Source organism: Mytilus edulis, chromosome 12, assembly GCF_963676685.1.
Source record: "Mytilus edulis chromosome 12, xbMytEdul2.2, whole genome shotgun sequence".
In the NCBI taxonomy this organism is placed as follows: domain Eukaryota; kingdom Metazoa; phylum Mollusca; class Bivalvia; order Mytilida; family Mytilidae; genus Mytilus; species Mytilus edulis.
Genome location: NC_092355.1, coordinates 31,669,066 through 31,683,553, shown reverse-complemented (window position 1 = coordinate 31,683,553; position 14,488 = coordinate 31,669,066). Strand labels below are relative to the sequence as shown.

The following is a 14,488-nucleotide window of genomic DNA, read 5'->3' as shown; positions in this document are numbered from 1 at the left end:
TTCCCGTTTTTTATATCCAAATGGAGTAAAAAAAAAATTTATTGTCAATGACACAAGTCTGAAGAAAATTCCAAAGGATTTGTTTTAATTAATTTCTTCAACTTGTCATTTTCCATGTTCTATCTTACGGAATGATGACAAATAAGAGAAACAAACTTAATGCGTAATGGGTTTTAAACACAGGTTTCGTTCCGATACATTATTTGCACAAACGACATTTCAAGTCAGTTATGATTGATTTGTCTATTTTTAGATACGTAAATTGGAAGTTTTAGTTTTCACACCAGATTAAAGTATTATCAATTCTGTTAGTGGTTAATGCATTTCATTTCATAAAAAAAAAGAAATTTTATTCATTTTTTTGTAATAATGTTTTTGTTAGGGTCGGCGGGAATAAAAAAGCATGAAAAGTCAATTTAATTTTATTCTGAAAATCGTCAAAATCGGGTCGGCGGATCCGTAAACCAACAAATTAAAAAATCCTGGCCTTATATTTAAAATTACACAATACATTTATAAAAGATACATTTTGTATATATAAGCCAATCTGTAGAGATTTATGAGAGTCAATAATCAACTAAATCAACATGTGTGTACATCAAGAAATATTAAACATGAATGATAAGATTATACAACATAATTATTCAATTATTCTTATCAATACATGTAATTATATTGGTCTGAGAACACAGTTATTTCGTAGTGCATTTCTTTTAGACAATAAATTCAAATTAAAAAAATCGCACCTGCTCTTTCTCAAAAAGATTTTTACAGTGTAGTGTATTACCAGTGAGACAAATAATATCAAAATTATAGAAACTTCTACCAGCTCTAACTCAAAATATTGACAATTCTGTTATAAGGGGGTGTAAAATTCAGTTTGACAGCTTCAGACGTGATAAAATTTGACCTGTTTGAACTGGACCAAATCACTACTTAACATGAAGATTTAGCACCCAATTTTTTTAAGATGTAATTAAATCCCCCTACTTATATTTCATGCATTTAATATCAAGAAATAAATTGGGAAAGTGTGTCAAATAAAACATGCAAGTTATACACTGTTTCCACTAGGGACTATATTTGTAGACAACGAAAAACAAAGGACGATAACTGTGTCCTTGGACCTATATTGTAAGGAAACAGTAGATGTTGACCATGATAATGCTGTGTTTTGATGTATAGTTCTATCTTTTTATCCTCTGTTTTATTATTTCAGGTGTTTCAGCTGGTCTGAAGTGTCTAGGTGCTATATTATTTTTCTCTGTATGGGTACTGATGTATATAAGAGACAAAGAAGACACAGGAACCATAACAGTTAGTTTTATTTACTAAAACCAAGTCTTTTTGGGGGGATATTTTTTTTCACATTTTGCCTTGTCTGGCAGATTTGACATGAAGCTTTGTTGGTGTACTTATTTTAAAAATAGCCACTTTTAACATATTTGCAATGTTTATATTAACATGTATTTTTCTGGAAGCAGAGACAAAATCATATATTAAAGGGTTATTTTATGTTATGAACATACCACTTTTTGAGGGGCTTTATGATTCAGGAAACTTATAATACATTTGAATTTGGAATATGATGTCATTGAAAATTCAATTCTTCAAAAAGCGTGGATAAATCAATACTGCAAAATTTGTATAAAAAACCCTAGAGATTTCAGTATTCTTGAGTTGCTTTTTTCATTTTTTCAGGTGAGAGATATTTTTAATTCTGTGTCTTCAGTAGAAAGGATGGATTTGGATTATGACCAAAGACATTACAAACATCCAAAAGACAAAAAAAGTGAAGTCAAACATTCAGGTGATGGTGAATCTGACAAGCAGTTCAGTGAACCAGATCAGTGGAACAGGAAGTTAAAATATCGCCACAAGAGTTCTGAAGCTGGAGATGATGTTCCTTGTGAGCCAACTGTCTTTTCATCAATGCTTGATACAGAGTCTACAGTATGATTTACAGAGCTTTCAGATTCTATTTTTCCTAAGTGCTTGTGTATATTTTAGGTTAAATAATTGTTAAAATGTAAGATGTTTGTATTTTTGCAGTTCGATTTTGTAACTTTGTCAAATTGTGCATGAAGTTACTTTTTGGTTGGTGTCTTTCACCTGTGAAGTTGAAATAAACTAAAATTTTGAATACTAAAAACAAAAGTTAAATATGTAACAGGTCATGATACTTTCACAATTTTTTTTTAAATTGTTTTAATAAATATATATGATATTTTAGTTATGTGCAATTTTGGTTTGATTTTTGAGTACTGGTACATAATATTCCAACCCTGCAGTAGCAGAGGGGGCATTAATTGAATTATTGATTGATTGTTGGTTGCTTTACGCCGCATTAGCACAACAAGGCTATATCGCGGCGAGTGGGCATTAAGTATAATCCTAGCCTAGGGCATTAAGTGTAATCCTAGTTTGTCTGTATGTCTGTTTGTCTGTTTTTCGTTACATTAGTTTAACATTCTCTAACTTAAGTTTGCCACAACCAAATTTTATGAAGATTGTACACAATGCTTATTTCAATTTACCACAAAGCACATATCAAGTTTGTATGTGGCGTTCCTCTTACCATTATTTATTTGTGTTTGCAGGAGCATCATCTGTGTCCCATGGACATATTCTCCATTTATTTTAAATAGACTTAATAAATCCTATTCCTTATCATTAAAGGAAAAAATATCTTCAGTGTTTGAAAGAGAATAAACATATATATATATCCTTTGATTTTTTAAATTGTTCACCCACCAGATTTATTTATGACAAAACATATAGATATAATACTATAATATTATATAGTTTTTCATCATTATTTTTTTTGAAGGAGTAAATATTTTAAGTTATTAAAATTGTATTTGAATAGGAGTTAGGTGAAATTGATTTATTATAGAATTGTGATTTAAAGAGGTTACAGAATATAAACTGGATGCTAAAGTATCCTTTGGAGAACACTAGTAAGTCGAATTTCTGAATTAGTACATTGAAAAGTACTTTAGAAAGTTGAGGTGTGAAAATATGTTTTATGTTATTTATTGTAAAAGAAGTTGTTGCAAAATATCAATGCAAGATGTGTTATTTATTGTTGTTGGAATCAAATATTAGCCAAAATATGTATCAGTATTGCTAAGGATGATAATTGTATTTTATATTGCATATGTTATTTTGTATTGTTTTGTAGAATTAGAAACAGGAATGTCCAGTTATCTGTGATGATAGTAAAAAACAACTTGAATCTTAAATTTTGGCATTACATGCATGAGGCTCCCGCAGGGTCAAAAACAACCTGCGACCTCTGGGCTTTTTAGAGGCGACTTCTGACCTGAGGGCCTTCTAAAAACGACCTGCGACCTGTAAAATTTGGAAAAAACAACCTCCGACCGACTTCCGTCCTCTGTCTTTGGAAAAAAACTACCTGCGACCTGTACATTTCCCTTAAAAACGACCTTGATGAATTTAAAAGCGACCTTGCGACCTGAGGGGGTACCCTGTGGGAGCCTCATGTATATTTTTTAAGGAAGCTGGAATGGCGAGGTGTGGTAAATGGTTTAAATTTACAAGGAATGTCGGTATTTCTGCAGAAGGTCTGTCATCCTGTTTCTCTCTCCATGTTGTTGGCTTCTTCCACTAATGAAAACTTTTTCTCATGATATAGCAAGGGTCAGTGAAAGGGGCATTAAATTTTTTTTAAATAAGAAAGTTAAACTGATATAAATTTGAATCCTGGACTTCTTTTAAGAATTTGTGTTTTTAACTTTGTCACATCCAAGTTCATTATTCAAACTCCAACATGAGTGCTTCAGAAGCAAGTAGAACTTTTTCAAGGTTTTGCTTGACCTTGACCTTGCTGGAGTTTGACTTTGACTATTCCTGACCTTGAAGAGAGCATGGTACCCATAAAAGCAAAAAGTGTTCAAATTTATTTCTGGTCAATTGTTTAATAACAAAATGCATTATTTTTTTGCCAAATCTAGTCATAGAGGCATTGAAGCCTGTGTTCATATATTAGTCAGCAGTCCAGCTATTATTAAAACAGATTTTACATTCAGCCTATTCAAAATGGTATAACTATGTGTTCCTGTGTAGTACTGTAAATTCAGAAATTATTGAGATATTTTTGATAACAAAATTGCAAGTTTTATAATTGTGATTTTAGGGAAAGTTTCATGCATATATATATGTATCAGATATCAGAATGTGAGTTCTTATTATTGTGAAACTCATGGTGTCACATTAATTTCTAAATTTACAGTAGTTTTTTTCATGAAATTAATAAGATAATTTATTACTTACAAAAATTATTTTGAAACTAGAGTATAATACAATGTATGTATAATGGACCCTGTTAATATTTGTTTTTGTTGTCTTTCATTGATTGTGTAGAAGCGGCATTATATATTGAGAATATCATATGGCGTTTTCAATATTGCATCCGTATCAACCCGAGACACCAATATAATCCCAAGAGCTCTGCTGATACGGTGTGTGATACATGTATTGAAAAAGCCATATCATATACACTTTATTATATACATATACCTCAAGTAGATGTTTTTTGTGACATGACTTCATATAGATAAGGTGTGAAATGACGTCATACAGATAATTGGTTTGACATAACGTCATACAGATAAGGGTTTTGATAAAACCTTTGCAACAGTGACTGCAATCGATGACGTGATGTCATACAGATTAAAGGTGTGATGAAGTTTTTGCCAATGTGCTGATATCGATATCATCACAGATGGCTGATACAGTACGCTTGCCATTGATTGTACTACACATACAATTTATCTGTATTTACTACTGAGTATATGATAATGTAAATTACGAAGTTATGGAGATTTTTTAATAATTTACAAAAATGCAAGTTTAATAATTGTGACTTGAGGGAAAGAATGTGAGTTATCATTATTGATATCATAAATTTACAGAAAGTCTTTTTGGGTGAAATAAATAGAATACTTAAAAATTATTTTGAAAGTAGAGTATAATACAATGTATGTATATAATGGACCCTGTTCATAATTGTTTTTGTTGTCTAACATTGATTGTGGAGAAACAGCATTATAAAGGATAATATATCAGTTTGTCATTGATTTTTATAAATTTGATATTCAGAATATATTGCAGGTAGTTTGTTTATAAATAATTGTAAATAATATCTCGCCATTAGCTTGTTGTGGGTCTCATTGGGGTCTAAGCGTGACACAGGATTGCCGATTTTTAGTAAGCGTGACACGTGAAAGTCAAATTATGTGTCGTGAAAACAGGAAACAAGGCCTTGTGGGACCCAGGAAATGACAGAAAAAAATGAGAATTGCTTAGTTACATAGTGTAAGCGGGATACAGGAATCTGACAAAACAGTAAGCGGGATCCGGGATTGGAACCCCCCAATGAGACCCCCCTTGTTGACATTGTCATCATTTCAACTACAGTGGATTTATGTATTTACATGGGTTATTAATTTTCGTGGATTGAGGAAAATTTGCATATTCATGAATATTTGATTTCATGTTTTTTCCAATTTCAGCATACAAATTCTAAAGAAAATTTGTAGTTTTTGAACCTTCGAATTAGTGGTTCATCTGTATATATGAAGCCCACGAAAATAATTATGAATTCACAGTATAAATTATATTCTGAATGGCAAGTAATTATCAAAGTTAAATTGTTAAATCATTTGCTAATGTTGCTATTAAACCAGTTTTGCATGGAAAGGTTCAATAACTAAAAAATATAATAGCTTCTTTAAAATGTATTATAAGTATCCTAAAAAAGTGTTGGCTTGAAAGCACTAACAATGCAATTTTCTATTTAAATTAATATTTTCAAGGAGTATTACTCTTTTTAAAAAAGTTGGTTTTAGCTATGAGTTGCATGCACTTATATATTGGGACACAAATGTACCTTGTCTAGAATTTAGTTAATACATGTAATAATCTTTATGAGATTATCAAAGATCTGTTAACCAGCTAGCACAATACTTTTTTGGATTACACAAGTTTAAGAATGAACTTTTTAACTGAGTTTTGCTAGTTAATGGATAGCAGCCGTGGTGACGTCATTTAATAAATATACTCACTCCCATTTAAGTTATAAATACTTGTTGTGTAATGCAATGTAAAATTCCATCCAAATATTTGTATATTTTTGTACAATGTATGATATTTGATAAATTTTGTGTATGGTTTCTTGATGTGATAGCTTTTAAACATCATTTTTGTACATTTAAACATGTTGATTTTGTTCTTTTTCCAAAATGTATCTAGATTTCACAAACAAGTATTGAATAGGTTGAAATTGGAACATAAGAATATAAATATTAAGGTGGTACCCAACACCTTGACTAAAATTTATTTGGCTCGTTTAATTTTCATAAAATTTTGACAAAATATTTACTTTGACCATTTGACAAAAATATAAAAATTTCAAAAAATTTGAACCAACCATTTAATCAGAAAAATTAGACTGGTAATATAGCAGTTTGACAAACACTAATTTTGATCATTGAGAAGCTTAATATTCCCTTAACAACACAAGGTAATTAAAACGTTTAGCTGATTTTACAGAGTTACCTCCCTGTAGTGTTAGGTACCACCTTAAACATTTTTGAACTTTGAAAAAGCCAGATATAATTGTATACATACACTTTATTACTACTGGACATCACAAATTTCCCTGTTAAATTTTGACATCACCAGAAAAAATGTTTGATGCCACACCTCAAAATTCATTGTAGCATGACATCAATACACCTTATCGTTAATCCCAGCTCGCTTGAACTTTTGATGCATACAACAATCACTTTTCCATTGTGGCATCAGATATTTTGTTTTAGTACGTCAAAATTTTACAGGAACCTGTGTGATATCTAGTAATGGCGGACAAATAGTGATAAGGTGTATAGTTCAAGTGTCAAATATAGTCATAAAAAATGGACATATTTATAGTAAGGGCTGTTCCATTAAAATGTATGTGGGAGGGTAGGAAGGGACTTTCAAAATATCCCTACAACCAAGAACCAATTTTTAGATAATTTTGCATAATGGTAATAGACACATACTGAAAAAAAAGACCCATGACCCATATTCAATAATGAAAGTTCCCTTCCTACCTTCCTGCTTACATTTTAATGGAATAACCGTAATTTTATCTGTCCAGAGTTTTTTTGTTAACAAAGTGTTATATATTGTTCATGTCTCATCTTGGTAAAGATTTCAACTACTCATTTGTATTCATTGTGTCAAAATTGTATGTAAATTATGTTCATTAATGTACATTGTTTTTTATTCATCAGTTTGTTATATGCCATGTTTTACCAAGAAGTGCTTACTATATTGTTTATAGTTTTTGTACGCTAAAAAATGTATAAATGACCACATTCTTGCCAAATGTAACAATACAGTAATAATAATATCATTTAGGGGCCAGCTGAAGGACGCCTCTGGGTGCAGGAATTTCTCGCTACATTGAAGACCTGTTGGTGACCTTCTGCTGTTGTTTTTTCTATGGTCGGGTTGTTGTCTCTTTGGCACATTCCCCATTTCCAGTCTCAATTTTATAGTATAAAAATGTAGCTTTTGTAATACATTTTTTCCCCACAGTTTTTAAATTAGTTCAAACCTAACCACAAGTTTTAGGTAATAGAACTTTTTTGATGGTTTTAATTTCTCATGATAAACTTGGTTTTAACTTTTTGTGGGGAAGATTATGTGTTTGTATTTTCATAATTGGTCGTAAGTGTCTTAAATGTTATTTCCATAAAAAAAAATGGCCTCCCTCTAATAAATAGGTTTTTTACTCTTCCACAATAATTCTGTATGTGTTTTGTTTTTTTCATTTCAAATTTTATTTTGTAAAATGAACGATGAAAAATTTCCAATTTTCATTTTTTTAAATGAAAGTACAGGAATCAGATTGAGCGCATCTTTTTTTGTGAAAATCCATATCAGGCCAGATAAGTATAGTTGTGTTGGAAGTTGAAGATTCCTAAAGATTACAGAAAAAGCATTACAGGCGTTATTTTAAACGGCATTCTGTGAGTTATTTTAAACAGCAATGTTACAAACATCTGATATGATTGGTAACTGCAATGACACTTTTTTCCATGTTGTTAAAATTAGCAAAAGTCTTTAGGATTGAATTCAGTATAAATTTGACTTGGGTACTGTATCAATGAATTTATTCATATTATACATGTATGTCTTTTTGACAACCAATAATAAAAAAAATAATCTCTTCTTTTTAGTCTGCAAATTTAGAATTTGATAAATGATAGAAAATTTGTATTTGATTGACTCAACCTTTTCAATTTCAGCTTTATTTGCAAATATTACAATTTTCTTGTTTCTTTTGGTTTCTTAAAAAAACAAAAAACTAAAGGACTTTCATTCTTTAATACATATGATTTGCAAATAATTTTTCTGAAACATCATTATTAGTTATATTGATATAGTATCATCTTTTATACAGTCCAGAATTGAAATAATATCATCTTTAAGACAGTCTAGAATTGATATCATATCATCTTTGAGACAGTCCAGAATTGAAATAATATCATCTTTGAGACAGTCCAGAATTGAAATAATATCATCTTTGAGACAGTCCAGAATTGAAATAATATCATCTTAGTGACAGTCCAGAATTTTGAGACAGTACAGAATTGAAATAATATCATATTTGAGACAGTGCAGAATTGAAATAATATCATCTTTGAGACAGTCCAGAAGTTTGTTTTTTTATTGACAGATTGTAAATATGTTTATTTTGGTTGCCATTTGTTATATTGTATAGATATTGTGATAATAAATTCAGGGTTTTGTTGATGAAGAGATTCCTTAAGTGATCACAGCACATTCCTAAATCAGTTATAATTTAGACCAGGAACCAGTTCATATTTTCTCTACCAATCGAATTGTAGATTTTTGAAATATCTAAAATGCCAACCACAGTCAAACCATACTTGCTATTTAATTTTATTGGGCATGGGATTCATAGGTAATAAGTTTATCCTTAGAATAAAAAAATATGGTATAATGCTCATTTTTGAGAATTTTTTATGACTAGCTGATCCAGAATTTTCATCCAAGGGGACCACAAAGGGAAAAAAAATGACAAATTTGCGAAAATATATATTTATTTTGGTGGAGAAAAGGTAGGACAGTGGGACCATGGGACCGGACCCTCTGTCACAGGTTTGTTTCAAGTTAAACATATAATTTGCCTTTTAGAAAAGTATGGATATCCCCCTCTCCCCATCGACAGAATGATGCTGTGTGAATCAAGGCCTTCATCCTTCCATTTTATTATGTCACTTGTTATATTATATGGCATCATGTGATATGTGAATGCCATAATTATATATAAAAAATTGTCTTTTTACTTTGTCTTTTTTTGTCTCCCCACAACACAACAACAGAGTAGTTTAGACGGGACTTGAGCATGTTGTTTCCGCTGTGGCTTCTGTCAACAATTTCTGATATGTGATATGAAATAAAATTGATAGAGGAAATGGGGAATGTGTCAAATCGACAACAACCTGACCATAGAGCAGACAACAGCCCAAGGCCACCAATGAGTCTTCAATGTAGCGAGAAACTCCCACACCCGGAGGCGTCCTTCAGCTGGCCCCTTAAAAAAATATGTATACTAGTTCAGTGATAATGGACGTCGTACTAAACTCTGAATTATACACAAGAAACTACAATTAAAAATCACAAGACTAACAAAGGCGGCTCCTGACTTGGGGACAGGCTCAAAATTGCGGCTGGGTTAAACATGTTTATGAGATTTTGAGATCTCAACCCTCCCCCTATACCTCTAGCCAATGTAGAAAAGTAAACGCATAACAATACGCACAGTAAAATTCATTTCAAGAGAAGTCTGAGTCCGATGTCAGAAGATGTAACAAAAGAAAATAAAAAAAATGACAATAATACATAAATAACAACAGACTACCAGCAGTTAACTGACATGCCAGCTGAAGACCTCAATTACTGGTAAACTGATTGAAAGATTATGTCTTCATCATATGAATATCAGGCACAATCCCTCCCGTTAGGGGTTTAGTATCATACTATCATAAAATATATGAGAAGAACATAACCCTTGTCATGCCAACAACTGATTTTTAAATAAATGTGTTTAGTTCCGATGCAAAGACCCTATAAGTGAATCAGTATTAAATTCAAAATATGCAATTTTTCATGATCTGACAACAGTATCGTAACTATATCCCTTCTTAATAAGTCTGTTTATAGGTTTTGTAAGTTTTTGAGGTGGTTTGTTTCTGAGGAATGACTTTTGGTTACACCATATTTGGCTTGCTGATTTATTAGTTTTGAAGCATCTCATTTCTGTGGAGATCATGTGACTCAACCCCCTCATTCATGGTTCATTCACTTTGTAATAAAATTAAGGATGGAAATGGGGAATGTGTCAAAGAGACAACGACTCAACCAAAGAGCAGAAAACATCAGAAGGCCACTAATAAGTCATCAACACTGCGAGAAAATGCCACACCCTGAGGCGTGCTTCGGCTGGCCTCTCAACAAAAATATGTTCAGTGATAATTGACGTCATACTAAACTGCAAAATATATAAATGAACTTTATTAAAAATAATACAAGACAAACAAAGGCCAGAGGTTCTTGACTTGGGACAGGTGCAAAAATGCAGCAGTGTTAAACATGTTTTGTGAGATCTTGTGTACCTCTAGTCAATTTAGAAAAAAACCCACTCAGAATACCTGTTTTAACATTTGCAATATATATATACTATCCAAATTGCACCAATTTATTTATACAGAAGAAACAATATAATGCAGACAGATTTCATCAATGGAAAATGAAAGATGATAATACCAGTGCAGGATAGGATGGATATAAAATAAAAATTACATGGAAGAAAATGTACTCCATTAAACATGTTAAAACCTTGATTTTCTATTCTCATCATTTGTTGGAGAGAGTCCTTTCTTGAATGTGAGTGATACAGGCTTTACAGAGCCTCTAGTTTGTATACTCAATTTCTCTCCGTCAGAAATGACAGAAAGTGTGGGTGGTTCTGAGTTTTGTACCGTAGCTGGGTCTCACACTCCAAAGATTCTAAAATTGGTATTTTATACTGCTTCTTAGCTAAACACTTGGCATTTTGTAGTTGGGTCTAAATCAAATAGATATAAGAAGATGTGGTATGAGTGCCAAAGAGACAACTCTATCCAAGACTGGTTAGCTTGTAGTCAGAATAATGTGTCGGAGTGTTGCCTTATGAACTAGCATTAAAAAAGCCAGCTCAGCGTGTCAGTCTAGTCCAATGCAGGGCTCACAATATTATTGCACTAACATGTCTGGTCCTGAAAATGCATTTGATATGCAAATTTACTGATAGCAGCCATCCATCATCATCATTAAGATTGGGGCCTGAGCGGCGGACTGTTCAAAGTTGTTACTACTGTAATCACTAGCCAGTCAACACTGAGGTTGTGAGTTCGAACCCAACATATGCAGGTGAACTCGATTCCAATCTTAATTGATTTAGGATTGTCAGTTTTCCTATGGAATGTCAGTGGTTTATCCTGGCACTCTGGCTCCCTCCACCAATTAAAAATTGCCGCCACAAAATAGCCCAAAAGTGGCATAAACACACAAAATTAAATCCATCATCATTAAGACTTGTGTACAAACTACCAAGCTTAGTCAAATAAATTGGTAATTATATTCCTGTGTTTGATGATGGCTAGATAATAAGGAGGGCTGAACCTTTGAGGCATAATTCTATCAAAATGAGTGAACCAGAAAGAAACATGATCTCATGATTTGAACTTATCATATGAAACTGCTCATCAAAGGCAATAATTCAATTTTTATAGGGAAGGAAAGTCAAAACAGGAAAGCTCAATTTTTGTTAAATTTCAGGGCTTTGACTTAACAGTCAGTCTACTAATACAGAAAACAAGCGTAACCTATATCATCAATACACAACAAATTAGTAAATCATGTTGGTTTTCTTGTTGAATTGTTCTAGATTATGTCATGTCAAAACCCTTTAGGGAGCTACCATTTGATTTTTATGGTCCAGCATTTTTTATTTTTCACTCTGTTCTGTCCTGCCTTCTTTTTTTTTAGTTTATCCTGACTTTTTTTACCTAAATTGTCGTCCTGACTTTTTTTTTTGCAAGTGTTTCATCCTGCCTTTTTTTTACTCAAAACTCCTGTCCTGCCTATTTTTTTCAAATTTCATCCTAGCCCCCCCCCCCTTTAAACATCAAATGGTAGCTCCCTTATAGCTTTCTGTGTGGTTTGTGTCTCTTTGTTGAAGGCTGTATTGTGATCTATATATAGTTGCATGGATTGTATCCAGCTTTCAAAACCAATAATAGTTTGATGAAAAATTTCCTTAATCAATCGAGTAGTTAAATTTCAAATTATCAGCTAACAGGAAGTGGATGTACTCCAGTTCTAACAAGATGTGTTCAAAGTTTCAAGTCACTTGAAACCACAAGAAAATCAGCATAGCGTAACGAAACAAACTTTATCTGCAACTCATCATGGCAGATATATAATCAGCACAAATTCTGAAGGAGTATAGAAAGTAAATATAAGATTTGGTATAATTGCAAATGAGACAAATCTCCACAAAAGACCAAATGACACAGAAATTAACAACTATAGGTTACCCTAGGGTCTGTATAACTGATTTTCAACAATTTTTAAAGTCCAATAAAATACTCCGCAGGGTGCAGCTTGATACAACCACAGAGGTCAAACTCTGAACAAATGGGGCCAGTATGGACACAACATTCAAGGTTGATACAGCTCTGAATTTGGATTGTGATCAAATTTTTGACATAATATAGGTTTCTGACACAAAACAAATGTCAAGATCTTACAATAGTATTACACAATACTGTGCACATAAAGATTTCTTCTTGAAACTTTTCAAAAATTTGGAGAGAAAAAAAATTGAACCCCTTAAAAAAATAGGCCCCCCAACCTTTTTGAATCCCCCCTTGGAACAATTACCCCAATACTTGAACCCAGTATTTCTATTGTAGTATATGGAACCTTTTAGTACAATTTCAGAGAGATCCATACACTTAAACACAAGTTATTGTCTGGAAACTAGAACAAGAGGCTCTCAAGAGCCTGAATCGCTCACCTGAATTTTTTTGGTTTAATCTCTCATCAATGATTATTTTGGCTTTTCAATTTATTTAAATGTTCTTTGATTCGTCCTTAATTTTCTTCAAAAGCAAAAAAAATCATTTTCTCCTATGTTCTATTTTAGCCATAGGAGCTATGTTTCTTGACATACAAGGAAATGAAATATAAAATTTATACTAGATACTCTGAAACTCTGAAACTCATTTAGCCTAAGTTTGGCTGAAATTGATACAGCAGTTTCATAAGAGAAGATTTTTTAAAGTAAGTCAACATGATGAACAAATTGTGAAAAAAGTCTTTAAAGGGCAATAACTCCTAAAGAGGTCAATTGACAATTTTGGTCAAGTTGACTTATTTGTAGATCTTACTTTGCTGATCATATTTGCTGTTTACAGTTTATCTTTATCTATAATAATATTCAAGATAATGACCAAAAACTGCAAAATTTCCTTAAAATTACCAATTAAGTGGCAGCAACCCAACAATTGGATGTTTGATTCATCTGAAAATTTCAGGGCTGATAGATATTGACCTAATGAACATTTTTACTCCATGTCAGATTTGCTCTTAATGCTTTCGTTTTTGAGATATAAGCCAAAAACTGCATTTGACCCCTATGTTCTATTTTAAGTAACGGCGGCCATGTTTTTTGACGGATCAAAAATCAAAGCACACACTTTGTGCAGGATAATCTAAGGAACAATCATGCTAAGTTTTAACCAAATCCATTCAGTAGTTTCAGAGGAGAAGATTTTTTAAAGTTAGCAAATATGATGAACAAATTGTGAAAAATTGTCATTAAAGGACAATAACCCCTTAAGGGGTCAATTGACAATTTTGGTGATATTAACTTATTTGTAGATTTTACTTTGCTGATCTTTTTTGCTGTTTACAGTTTATCTTTATCTATAATAATATTCAAGATAATGACCAAAAACTGCAAAATTTCCTTAAAATTACCAATTAAGTGGCAGCAACCCAACAATGGTTTGTTTGATTCATCTGAAAATTTCAGGGCTGATAGATCTTGACCTAATGAACATTTTTACTTTGTCAGATTTGCTCTAAATGCTTTCTTTTTTGAGATATAAGCCAAAAACTGCATTTGACCCCTATGTTCTATTTTAAGTAACGGCGGCCATGTTTTTTGACGGATCAAAAATCAAAGCGCACATTTTGTGCAGGATATACTAAGGAACAATCATGTTAAGTTTCATTCAAATCCATTCAGTAGTTTCAGAGGAGAAGATGTTTGAAAAATTGTTAACGACGACAGACGACGTCGACGACGACGACGACGACGGACGCCAAGTGATGA

General features: G+C 32.1%; 1 protein-coding gene across 2 annotated transcripts in view; it reads left to right on the top strand.

Annotated features, from left to right (window-relative positions):
* LOC139498255 (solute carrier organic anion transporter family member 5A1-like) overlaps nt 1-2,194 on the top strand; it is an 85,387-nt gene extending 83,193 nt beyond the window's left edge. For both annotated transcript variants that reach the window (XM_071286626.1, XM_071286625.1), the window contains exons 11-12: nt 1,220-1,317; nt 1,702-2,194. In XM_071286626.1, coding sequence (XP_071142727.1) covers nt 1,220-1,317; nt 1,702-1,959 — 356 coding nt within the window. In that variant the 3' untranslated portion in view covers nt 1,960-2,194. The remainder of the gene's footprint in view (nt 1-1,219; nt 1,318-1,701) is intronic.
* The last annotated feature ends 12,294 nt before the right edge of the window (nt 2,195-14,488 follow it).